Raw genomic sequence first — 13,330 nt, 5'->3', positions numbered from 1 at the left:
CTGGTGCTCCTCATTTGAGGGTCACACTTGTGGTCTTCACAGTCAAATGTGACAGAACCCCTGAAATGAATATTATTTCACATATTCTCAAATTTTCTCTGTATCAGTCTCACCAGTAAAGTTCTCTATGTGTGTGTGTGTGTGTGTGTGTGTGTGCACTGACAACATTCCTAACTTCATAAACAAAATATATTTTTGATACAAAATTACAAATTTTACTTTACATTGCTCAAAAATGCATTTTGATTTGTGAATTTAAAGTTGGCATGCTATTTGCTTCCCTTTCAAGACTTATCCATTCCATTTCATGAAGCTGCTTCTTGAACAGGAAAAAGTGGATTTAACTTTGTCCGTCTTGGAAACATTGGATTTTTGTGGTTTGCTATTGGTCGATCTTATGTGAGTGACCGGTTGTCCCGCCCTCTCACCAGTAAACACGTTCTTTTGATTAAACAAGTTCTTTTGATTAAAGATTATGAGGCCACGTGATTTTTTAAATAATAAAACAAACAAATAATTTATAATTAATACTGAAATATTCCATAAAAAATAAGAATTGTCCATTTTGATTTCATGGTGACTTAAAGTTCATTTTATCAATATGTCAACTCAATAGCCTCAAAACAGAAATGCTATCTCTCTCTCTCTCTCACACACACACACAGACACAGGAAACAGATTTGTTGATGTCACCGCACTGGGCATGTCCATAAGGCTGCTGACAGGATTACCAACGCTTGTCTTTGCATTCACTCTGATTCTTTACTTGGTCCTTCTATTATTTAGGAACGGCAGGTGTTTGAGGAAACCCCTAACAAAAGACTGTGGTAAGGACATAAAGGTAAGGGCATACATAAGATACAGGTGCCATCACTGCCATACATTGTGAATTGGTGTCCAAGCTCTGAATAGCCTACTTTACGTGCGCATTGGTGAGCTACTTAAGTTAATCCTGCTTGTAATGTTACAAACCCTTTTAAGCTGTAGTGAATGTATTGTAAATTTATTTTTGTGAACTTTTCGAACAAAATAAGAGTAAACTGGGCAGATATGGGTTAAATATCTCTGCATAACACAACCAAATGTTTATTTCGGAGTGAATTTACCGAGCGTTGGCTGGTCATGGTTGGTAAATGCGCACCAGGTGCACGTGCGTTTGGCGTTTGTCGAGTTCGTTCTCATGGGAAATTGACATGTGTATTACTCCGCTTTGCCTCGATGATCAGCGGCAGGGTGGCGTGAAGAAACGCTCTCGCCCAGTTATGATAAGCCTAAAGCTCCAACGAAGTGAACGAGCACCAAACACACCCAAAGGCGTTGGCTGCCCAACATTATTTTTAATTGTCGTCACTTTCGAGATAAGTGCATTTTATTAATTAAAGTGTTTTTTGTTTTCTCTCCAGGTGGGAATGTGTAATTAGCTGTGATTTGGACGTCATTTTGTGCTGGTATGTATGGCAAGTTCCACAAACAGGGCCTTAAAAGCATTTAAAAGCAAGTTTTGTACATGTTGGTCTGCACTTTAAAACATTGGTTTGTGTTCTTTCGTTATTGTAGACCATCAATTAAAGTTCAATTCGATAAAACATTTTCCAGGGTGGGTATAGGGTGCAAATGTGAGAAAATTCTAGTTTTTTTGTCACTTTTGATCAATTTAATGCATCCTTGCTGAATAAAAATATGAATTATTTTTCTTTTTTTTCTTTACTTACTGACCACAAACTTTTGAACGGTAGTGTAAAAAAATTATTCAAGTAATTGAAGGCAATTAATGTGTTAAAAAATAACAACATAAGTAGCTAGTTTTAAAGTTAAAGCAAATCCGAGAGATCACAGATTTAGGCTAATGCTCCAAAGAACATGGGATTTGTGCTTTTAGTATTGCTTTATCTTTTTAAAGCAACTACAGTAAAATCGGTTTCCATTTCTAAAAGGTTCACAGTCGATGGAACATAGCTGGAAATTTCCCCTGCACAGCCTTAGCTGAGACACAGAGGGGATTTTTTCACACGGGTTGGTGATGTGATTTATTAAAAAGCATTCTGTCATGAGTGTGTAACAGTGGATGCCATAAATGCCTCTGTTCCAAAGAACTACCATCAGAAAGGCAAATCCTTGAGTGGTTGTATCCAGATGGGTTTTCTCTCATAATTTCTTATTGAAAAACATTGTGTAGGGGGTTCTCTGAATGACCTAGCAATTTATTTTTCTGCTTCCATCAATAGGACTACCCAAAATCTACAGCGTCATCTGTCCTTCATACTACCTACAGCACACACCCATGGATCCCCAGGAGGATCTCATAGATAGGGACATCCCTCTGACTGTACTGCTCCCAGGAGGACAGGAGACCACAGCTGCAGTGCATGGCAGGTGAGCGAGGAGGAAAAAGTAAAGGTGATATTCCACATTTTCACCAATCCTTTCATTGGAATGACTGTCTGGTCATGTTTTAATCCAGCTGTATGTGTGTATGTGTTTGCGCTCGCAGTAAACCAGTTATGGATGTTCTGGTTACGTTGTGTGCTCAACACCACCTCGTTCCATCGGATCATGTCATCAAGCTTATCTCCACAAATCAAAACCACATCAATTTCAAACCCAACTCCATGATTGGCTCTCTGGAGTTTGAAAGAGTTGTCCTGGAATCTAAAGGGAGTGATGTTAACAAGAAAAAACCTCATATTCCTGTGGTAAGTCTGATCGAAAGCCATAGGGGGGGGTTGCATTCTGGGATCAGCATGAAATGCTGGTGAACCTGCAACAACAGCTCAGTTTTGCTTGAGAATAGCATGACTATGCTTGTCCACCAGCTAGACCAGCACTATACCAGTCTGGAACAACATGGAATTTGTGCTGGATTTTTCAGCAGGGTTGTCTTATGTGTCACATTAGACCTGTCATAAAAAGTTTAAATTGAAAATTGAATTTTCCAGGCAACAGTTCGTCTTCTGATAAACTACAAGAAGTCCCATAAGGCAGTAGCACGGGTCAATCCTACAGTGCCGCTGATTGAGTTAATGCCCACAGTGTGTGAGAAGTGCGAGTTCAACCCTGATGCCACCGTCTTACTAAAGACATACAAATCAGAGGAAACCCTTGATCTCACCAAAACACTGAATGACTATGGAATCAGGGAGCTGTATGCCAGGGAAATGAAAGGTCAGTAAAAAAGGAAAAATAGGACCGTGTAAAAGCACTGTAGTGGAATTCTGTTGTATACTACAATATACTATAAAGCTTTTTTGTTGCGTACTAAAGTAATATTAATATTTTGTAGTTGAGTTTGATATTTTTTTCTTCTTCTTAAAGTGGTACCAACAAATCCTCCTTTTGATCCTGTATCAACTCATAAAGGTACCAAGCCCCAGTCCAAATATATGGAAGCTTGCTTCCGCCACAGAATATAAAATAAAAAAGGTAATTTTTCAGAATTGTGATATAAAGTCAGAATTGTGTGTTATAAAGTCACAATTATGAGTTATAAACTCGCAATTGTGAGAAATAAACTTGCAATTCTGACTTTTTTTTCCTCAGAATTGCATGTTTATATCTCGCAATTGCGACTTTATACCACGCAATTTTGAATTTATATCTACCAATTGCGTGTTAAAGGAACACTCCGACTTTTTGGGACTTTAGCCTATTCACCTTATCCTCCAGAGTTAGATAAGTCCATACATACCTTTTTCATCTCCGTGCGTGTTATAAGTCTGTTTGACGCACCCACCGCTAGCCTAGCTTAGCACAAAGACTGGATGTAAATGGTTGCAGCTAGCATACTAATCCAAATAAGTGACAAAATAACGCAAACATTTTCCTATTTACATGTTGTGATTTGTATGGTCACAGAGTGTACACAAAACAAAGTCACATGAGAGACAGACATATTTTAACCGTATAAATACTGGGAACTATATTCTCTGAAGGCGAAGCACTGCTACTTGGGCGGATTGATAACCGCAGCACCTGAGACGCGCTGTGGTGAGGAGCAGAGAGTTCGTTCAGAGTTTGGGTAACTGAGTCAGCAATTTATAAATTGTAAAAGCGTAGTTTACAATTTTACAATCATGGGTTTTCGCTGTATTGTAAAGAGCTGTGACAATAAACAGGGGAGACCAGGTAATACCATGATGTTTCATATAATTCCAACTAAAAACGCTGACCGGATGAAGAAACGGCTAACATTACTTGCTCTGGATATTGATCCAAACACACCTAAAGAGATTATCAAGGGACATTATGCCATGATCACCATTCACGTCCGCTAATAGATAGTTAGTCACGTTGGTTTTGTTGACAGAAGAAACAACGGCGCGTCTCAGGTGCTGCGGTTATCACTCCGCCCAAGTAGCAGTGCTTCGCCTTCAGAGAATATAGTTCCCAGTATTTATACAGTTAAAATATGTCTGTGTCTCATGTGACTTTGTTTTGTGTACACTCTGTGACTATACAAATCACAACATGTAAATAGGAAAATGTTTGCGTTATTTTGTCGCTTATTTGGATTAGTATGCTAGCTGCAACCATTTACATCCAGTCTTTGTGCTAAGCTAGGCTAGCGGTGGGTGCGTCAAACAGACTTATAACACGCACGGAGATGAAAAAGGTATGTATGGACTTATCTAACTCTGGGGGATAAGGTGAATAGGCTAAAGTCCCAAAAAATCGGAGTGTTCCTTTAAGTCAGAATTGTGAGAAGTCTTTTTTTCCTTTTTTTTCCATTTGACTTTATAACTCGCAATTGTGAGTTTCTCACAATTCTGAGAAATTATGTCTGAATTGTGAGATGTAAACTCTCAATTGTGAGATAAAAAGTTGCAATTATCTTTTCAAATGTTTTATTCTGTGGCGGAAACAAGCTTCCATTCAAAAAAATAAAACAAATTTTGTATCACAAAAATATAATATATCTCTTTAATATAGTACTGAACCAACCCTTTCTGTACTGCTCAGATTTGTCCACAAAAGTATACGTTTGATCTGAGGCTTGTGTGTGTGTCCAGGTGGTGTCAAAGAAAAGAGCCACAGAGAGAAGGGAAACAAAGGTTTCTTTGGTTTATTTAAGAAGAGCAAGAAAGCACCTGAGCAGGTTTGTACACCTGTCTGGTTTTGCAGTCTGGGCCACCTGCTGGTTGTCATATTCAGGAAACGATGGGGGGTGGGGGGTATCATAACTGAACTGTAACACTGTAAAACACTTGTGCAGGTCCATCCATCTGTCTCTGCATCTGTTTATCTTTCAGATCGCCTTTCGCATCTGCTTGTCTGGTCTCATGTGTATGGACATTAATGCAATTTGCATACTGAAATTAATTTCACATTTTTGCTCTTGTTTTATTTCTTTCTTTCTTCTTCAGGCTGTGACTGACAGTGCTTCAACATCTCCTGAACTGAACGGCCAATGTGCGGACATGGTGAATGGTCTTAACCGCTACTCGACCTTACCCATGGTCCCTGCCGACATGTCAAAGAAGAGACCCGCTCCAAAGCCTCCTATGACGGGGTCCCAGAGTGTCACCTGTGGACTTTACACCAGAGACTTTTCTGACCTATCAGAAAGTGACCCTGCTGGAAACCAGGTGGGAATGATTTGGGCATCTTCATACCAGTTCAAACCTGAATTAGCTTGTGTGTAATTAATTTGCTGGTTTAGCAATGAAATGTAGGTTTAAACTACACTGTTAAATGTGTTGTTTTATTTGTTGTACTTTTTTTAATAAACTTTAGCCCCTTTAACTTTAGCCCTATTAAATTGAGTTGTATTCTTGGTCCTCCAGTATTCATATTAGCATGCATTAGTGTTATTTTAGTTTTAGTTTTTTATACTATTATAGTATTCATTCAATATTTTGAATTGGTTTTTGTTGTAATATTTATGTTTCATTTTAATGTTATAGTAATTGTTGTGTGCTTTTTATCAATTTTATTCATTTGTTTTTCACAGGCTTTATCATTCTTGGCTTTATTTTTATTTGTTAGTTTTATTTTAAATAACAAAATAGTTTTAAATTTAGTTTTGTTTTTGTTAAAAATAACAACAATGACATGCATAAATGTGCAGTTCTTACTGATCATAACAAGTTAGAGTTAAACAATAGTATAACTATTAAAATAAAACAGTATGTGTATGTTTCTGTGGCATGTTCTAAATGGCATGCTATTTCTGTGCAGTATGTTATCGTTAACAATCTTTTTTTACTTAATTGAAAAAAAAAGAGCTAAAATATAAATATTTAATGGAAAAACCTAAGATAAACTAAAATTAGAAGTGTTGGATTGGTAACTAACCGAAATAAGTCCAAAAACACTAAAATTACTAACTGGAAATACATAAATATAACTGACCTAAATCTAAAACTGAAATAAAAATAAATTGAACCTAAATAGTAGTATTTAAAAAAAAAAGAAGTATATATAATAATAATAAAAATGTGTATATGTGTGTGTATAAATTAAAACACAAATGATAGAACACAAACTCATTAATTGGCAGGATTCCCACTAATATTTTCAAAAAGAATTTAATTTCTTTGTTTAAAATTGCATAGTGCATACTGTTTCACTTTAAGTAATGCACTTTACTGCGTTGTATGCTTGAATACTAGTAAGTTCTGTTTGTTAGTGCTTTATTCCAAACATAACCTCTATGTGCTTTGCTCAGGGTCTGCTCAGTCGTATTTCTTCCACTGAGTCCTCCCTTAAAAGGACTAAACGGAGAGCTCCGCCCCCACCGGGTGATGGCCCCACCCCATCCAATTCAGATAACAAAGGTATGTATTACATTTTTATATCTTTTATTTATTATATATATATATATATATATCAGACTATATAACTAGGTTATTTCAGTTTGAGGTATTTGAGTTAATTATTTTTTTCATTTCCTTTAAAGGAAACAAGCTTTCATACATTTGTTCATAAGTATCAAGTGTAGCGTCAGTTCACGTTAGTCAAGCTGGCATCAGCTGATCCACGTCTACCTATAGGAATACGACGCCTATCACAGCATCCATATATAAGCTCCTTCAGTATTATCAGCAGTTATCGCGTTCTCAGGAGCGAATTACCCTCCTCCATCCCCAGCTCCTCCTCTTGTCAGTCAGGATATGGCATTTTGATTCCCTGAAATCAGACTGAATTCTCAAATTGTTACATTTAAAAAAGGGGGGTTATCGCTGCTCTCCCTGCTCTTATCCATGTTAGGCTGCATGGATGCGCAGGAAGTTTTTACCCAGAAGAGAACCATACCACCAATCCAAACTGTATGCTAATTGTCAATCGTATTTGACGATAGTGATCCTGACAGAAGTTGCCGTTTTCTGTGTTTATGAATTGTGAATACTTGTGTGCCTGCTAGTGCTAGTTTTCTCAACACCAATGCTATAAAATATCAGCATAGAATCAACATTAATATAGATATGGAGGAGGACCCCCCAATAATTAGAAATGGCCAAATTGTCCCACCAATATTTAAAATTCTTGCACTGCTCTGCTGTACTCCATTACACAGGATATTATGTGAAGATGACAAAGTTTTACATTTTCAGTCTGGTCTGCAATGTCAGTGTCAAAATGATAGAGATGGCCATCAAATTACTATAGAGATGCCAAATAACCGACGGTAATATCCAGTAATGCAAACTACTTAAAAGAAATGTTTCTCAAATATGGCTGTTTTGAATTGAAAATATGCTATCATGTTTTTTTTTAAACCTATTAGGCATACAAAAGAAAGTACATGTGTGCATATTTTAATGCAAGTATTTTTTGCAAATTGGTCAAAATAGTCCCCCACCCCCAATGTTCAAGACATGGGCTGCATCCAAAATCGCATACTTCCCTATATAGCAGGTGAAAAACAACACGTGACACACAAAGTATGTCTGAATTCACAGTACTCATAAAAGAGTAGGGTGACTTTCTACTTCTGGCGAGATTCTAAAGTGTGCATAAGATGGACACTTTACTATCCCATGAGGCAACGGGAGAGGATTTATGAATGCCAGTGAATAGTAGGTCACATGATAATGATAACATGCCGAATATAGTACATCCAGATTATGTTCATACTACCGGTACACGCATTCATACTACATGGAACATACTTTTTTTAGTACCTACTCGAGTATGTGATTTTGGACGCAGCCATGGTTACACTTGCATCCTTGTCATAAAACTTTTTTTTGGTTTCCCCCAACTGTTGGATTAATTTGCTCTTGTTTTACACTGTCCTACCAGGAGGGGGCGCCTAACAGGCAGCACATCCTTTCCTCCTCTTCTCCATGCTTGCTTCTCTGTTCCTGCTCTCGTCGGTGATGGGCTAATTTTCCTCTGTTTTTACATGGCCTTTGTCTTATGCACATTGCACTGAACTCTGTCTTGTCTGTTGTTTAATCAGCTTCCTTGTTTAATGTCACTCTCTCTGGCTTAGACCGTATAACGGTTGAATGTAGTGATGTGTTCAGTGTTTAGCGGGCAAATCTTTAGTGCTTTCTTACAATAATTGTGCCTTAATTCAGCGAAGTGTATGGCTACTCAGACACCACTCTCAAGATGGTTGTAATCAGTCTTTGATATTTTTATCCACATATTTGCAGTTCAGCTTTATTAAATGTCAATCATGTCAAAGTCTTTTTTTAAGATGTTAGGTCAAAAGGGATGCTTTTAAGAGTTTCTTAAATTATTCACATTTCAGGCATTCTAAATGAATTCATCAGCCACAAATATATATATTTTTTTTTAATTAAAGCTGTTTTTGGTTGTTGTTTTTTGCTTTTGGTTAGAATTATTTAATGTTGTTATATTTGTCTTTAATTTTCTGTGTGCTTGTCTTGTTCTTTTTCTTAAGAATTTTAAGTTGTTTGTTTTTGTCTTTGCCAAATTAACTTTTGAAATTCAATTTGCTAATACTGATTCATATTTGAATAAATTAAATAAAAAATATATACTGTACACTTTGCTGGTTGTGTTGGTGCTGTATTAAGAGGTTACAGATGAGATGGTTTTGCAGATAAACGCAGATAAGACACACTCGTGAAAACATTTGTCTTTGTCATAACACTTTGTTTCGCTTCAGTAGATGAAGCTCAAGGGGATGACAAGCGTTCAGACAAACACAGAGCTCGTGTAGCTGACCGCTGCCCCGCAATCGCTAAAGTTATGAGCGAACTTGCGCAATCTCTGCGGGCACGGCAACAGAGAACGCTGTCTTCTGCAAAGTATGTTCATTTAGTCTGGATCCATGTATTCATGATTTGCACTTCCTTAAAAATACAGACATTTTCTGGATGGGTTGTCTGAGTGTTTCAGTCAGATAATATCATCCAGGAAACAATATCACTTTTTTATGTTTCTAAAATTAAATATCTTCCTATTCAATTTCCTCTTTAGTTCTCCTATATCCCAGAATCAACCAGCAGAAGATCCGTCTGCGGGTTTGTTTTCGGAGCATCACACCCCTGAGGCAGAGCTTAAGGCACTTCCTGGCTGTCCCTCTGAGAGAGAAGGTCTGACCACCTTCACCGTGGTTCCCCTGAGACGTCAACAGAGCAGGCAGTGTTTAGATCTGCCACTGACATTACAGTCATCCGCTGCTACTAAAGCTGAGGAAGACCTGAGTCCTGGAGACCCAGATGCCATCGAGACCCCCACCACAGAGCTTTCGGAGGAACTCTCATCTGAACTTTTCAGGAATGGGGGCAAGGGTTCAGACAAAAGTGAACGCTTATCAGATGTTCTACATCAGCACTTGGAGAAAGAGAATCAAGCTTGGACGGATATTGAGAGTGAGAAATTGGAGCTGAAATATGAAGAGAATTTGGAGCTGAAATATGAAGAGGACCAATGTATTCATGAGAGCTTAGAATCATTACAAAGGGGCCTAAATAATCCAGAACATTTAGATAGTAAAGTGAATAATCTAGAACTAAAAGACAGTAAAGTGAACAATCTAGAACTAGGAGACAGTCAAATGAATAATCTAAAACTAAGAGACAGTCAAGTGAATAATCTAGAACTAGGAGACAGTAAAATCAATAATCTAGAACTAGGAGACAGTCAAATGAATAATCTAAAACTAAGAGACAGTCAAGTGAATAATCTAGAACTAAGAGACAGTCAAGTGAATAATCTAGAACTAGGAGACAGTAAAATCAATAATCTAGAACTAGGAGATAGTTGGGTTTGTCCTTCGAAACCAGCTAATAAACTTTCTGACAGGTCACAAATCAATCCAAATACAGGTCTTGTTGAGCAAGAGATGGAAGAACATGCTTTGGTGGAGACTGAAGAAGAGACGGACTGGGTAGAGCAGTACAAAGAGAGGAGAAGGAAGTTTCTTGATGGTGATAATGATGGAATGAAACAATTTGATGTTTGGGGAAGGATTCAAAGAGAATGTACTAACTTGCAAGAAGAGAACACCATGGAAGAAATGGGTTTTCCCTCACCGCCACCACCTGTCCACTGGGATGAGAAGAGCGGTGAATACAAAGAGGATCTAGAAAACAGGAGTGAACAGGAAATACAGTCCTGTGATGACCAATGGTTAAACTCTGATCTAAGTGCTAACTCAAAGCACTACTCCAAACCAAAAGCCCACTCTACACAAACTAACCCTAATGCGTACACCCCTGGTGCTGAAAACAATTGCAACTTTACTCCAGAACCTCATACAACCTTGAAATCACATTCCAGCTTTGACCCTTGCCCCCAAGCAGCAGTGTCGCTTTTTGCCTTGGCTGTATTCCAGAAAGCGAAGCGTTCCAAACCAGGGCTGGATCCCAACTGCTCCAGAAGACGCGAGCTGCCCATGCACACACAGTGAGTAAACTGATTTAAAAAATCACAAATATTAAAAGAAGGTTCTTATTAATGAAATCATAAACATTTATATGTTGTGAATAGTTACAAAGAGTAATTGCCAAATTACATTCCACATGTTTGATGGAAGTTATTGGGCCAAAACATACAGTATACTACTGTTCCAAAGTTTGGGGTCAGTGCTTTTTTTTTGTGTGTGAAAGTTTTTTTTACAATATTTTTATTCAGCAAATACGAATGATGTATTCAAATGTATGAAATTGATCAATGGTATATAAAGACATTTATAATATTAAAAAAGTTTTCAATAAAAAAAATGCTGTTCTTTTTATCAAAGAATCCTGAAAAGTGAAATTAAAAATATTATATTAACTGAATATTAAGCATCACAATCGTTTTTAACTGTGATAATTACAAATGTATCTTATTTATTAGAATTTCTAAAGTATTCCTGTAAGTAAAAATGCAAAACAAATTGAAATGAATTGCGTTTTAAAATATGTTAAATAGAAAAGTTATTTTAAATTGTAATATTTCACAATATTACTGTTTTTACTGTGATTTTTAAAAATGTAGCCTTAGTGAGCATAAAAGACTTTCAATAACATTAATTTTTACCAACCATAAACTTTGGAACAGTGTTTATCTTTTTTGTTGGACAGGAAACTTACAGAATGAAAAGGATGTATAGGCCTCTTTCAAATGTATTGGTTAGTTCATTGTCGAAAGGGCAAGGTGTGTGTGTGTGGTTTGTAATGTAAATGACGTCTGACACTCATAATAGTCTCTGTTTATTTAATGGGGATCTTCCTTCCTCTAAGCATGTTTTATGTGTGTTGCACAGGTGTGTTTATAGTTATTGATGCATTCTTTCATGCATTCCAGAGTTCAAAATCTGAGTATGTTTTGTACACCGCCGTTCACAAGTTTAGGGTCGGTAAGATAACAAAAAAATGTTTTAAAAGAAGTCTCTTATTCTCACCCAGGCTCCTTTTATTTAATCTCAAATACAGTATAAATGGTTATAATTTACAATCATTGTTTTCGGTTTAAATATATATTTTTTACCTCCAGTCTTCAGTGTCGCATGATCCTGCAGAAATTTCTAATATGCTGATTTGCTGCTCAAGTAACATTTATTATCAATGTTAAAAAAATGTTTTTAGGATTCTTTAATAAATAGAATGTTCAAAAGAACAGCTTTTATCTAAAATAGAAAACCTTTGTAACATTTTATACACTATACTGTATACAACATTATATACTACTTTTATTCAGCAAGGATGCATAAATGTGTCAAACGTGACCATAAAGATATTTTATAATGTTCCTATTTATAAGGTTACTTCCTATTTCAGATAAATGCTTTTCTTTTGAACTTTATATTAATCAAAGAATCCTGAATTTCTTTTACACAACTGCTTTCAACATTAATAATAATAAATGTTTATTGAGCAGCAAATCAGCATATTAGAATGATTTCTGAAGGATCATCCGACACTGAAGACTGGAGTAATGATGCTGAAAATTCAGCTTTGCCTTCAGAGAAATAAATTAAATTTTTGAAAATTTTTAAAAAATAAAAAAGTTCACTATTACAGTTTTAACTATTTTGGATCAAATAAATGCAGCCTTGGTGAGCGGAAGTGAAGAGTACTGATCCCAAACTTTTGAACTGCAGTGTAACTAAACAAAATATATTACAATACAATGTACTATTCCTGAATGACTGATGTCTGCTAATCTTTAGAAAAGGTCTACAATGGGGCGCTGCAGGGTCCATAAAGATATTAAGATAAATATTAATATAATTAAATGTTTAACATCATATCTGTTAAATATTGACCAAATTTGATAATTTTAAAAATGGGAGATTTAAAAGTGAGATTTAAATAGGTTAATTGATGAGTCACAATTATTTTCTTTTGTCTAATTAGACTGTTTATATGTAACTTGCAGAAAGATGTGACTTACTATGGTGTCTTTTTTACCCCCAGGTAATTGATGGTCATTCTGAATATGGGAGTGTTCATTTGGCTTGAATAAGGAAGAGGTTTTTTTCATCAGAATGAAGAACAGGACACACTCCTGATATTTAAACTCCGCATTTATCTTATCATATGATCATTTGATTCTATGTTTGAATCATTATGGATATTTTGGTTGGATGCGGAAAAACAGTTTGAGCGCTTAATCTGAATTCTCCTGTTCTGTCAACTGATTTTCATGTGTCCTGAAAACGCTTTCAGAAAGGGTGATGTTTTCCAGCTTTTTAATTGACTCACAAGAACAATATTAGGCCGAGTAAACTTTGCCCCAAACAAATAACATGCATGTATTCATATATGTATATATTTTGTATAATAATGAAGGCTCATATCCGGAGTTAAATTCTTTTCTTTTTTTTAAAGAAATTAGTCCTGAGAAACTTGCCTGGATACCATTTTCTACATTTTGTATTTTGTAATTTTGAGCATAAGTAAATAAAATCTGCTCGAAAAATTGA

At 36.2% G+C, this 13,330-nt stretch overlaps 1 protein-coding gene across 28 annotated transcripts; it reads left to right on the top strand.

Annotated features, from left to right (window-relative positions):
* The first annotated feature begins 642 nt into the window (after positions 1-642).
* cobll1a (cordon-bleu WH2 repeat protein-like 1a) lies at positions 643-13,330 on the top strand. 28 transcript variants are annotated; one of them, XM_079628286.1, is made up of 14 exons: positions 651-841; positions 1,404-1,448; positions 1,935-2,013; positions 2,226-2,373; positions 2,492-2,693; positions 2,937-3,162; positions 3,313-3,357; positions 5,007-5,092; positions 5,361-5,582; positions 6,665-6,773; positions 9,083-9,221; positions 9,394-9,788; positions 10,245-10,828; positions 12,878-13,330. In XM_079628286.1, the coding sequence occupies exons 4-13, from the start codon at positions 2,282-2,284 to the stop codon at positions 10,826-10,828; spliced, it is 2,100 nt and encodes a 699-aa protein (XP_079484412.1). In that variant the 5' UTR covers positions 651-841; positions 1,404-1,448; positions 1,935-2,013; positions 2,226-2,281; the 3' UTR covers positions 12,878-13,330. The 28 variants fall into 28 exon arrangements, with proteins under 28 accessions (XP_079484394.1, XP_079484412.1, XP_079484409.1 ...); XM_079628283.1 differs by having other exon boundaries at positions 9,080-9,221; positions 10,245-10,824; positions 12,822-13,330; XM_079628285.1 differs by having other exon boundaries at positions 9,080-9,221.

Source organism: Phoxinus phoxinus (assembly GCF_949152265.1).
Source record: "Phoxinus phoxinus genome assembly, chromosome: 11".
Taxonomy (NCBI): domain Eukaryota; kingdom Metazoa; phylum Chordata; class Actinopteri; order Cypriniformes; family Leuciscidae; genus Phoxinus; species Phoxinus phoxinus.
Note: the sequence above shows the minus strand (reverse complement) of the source record. Positions and strands in the feature narration are given on the sequence as shown.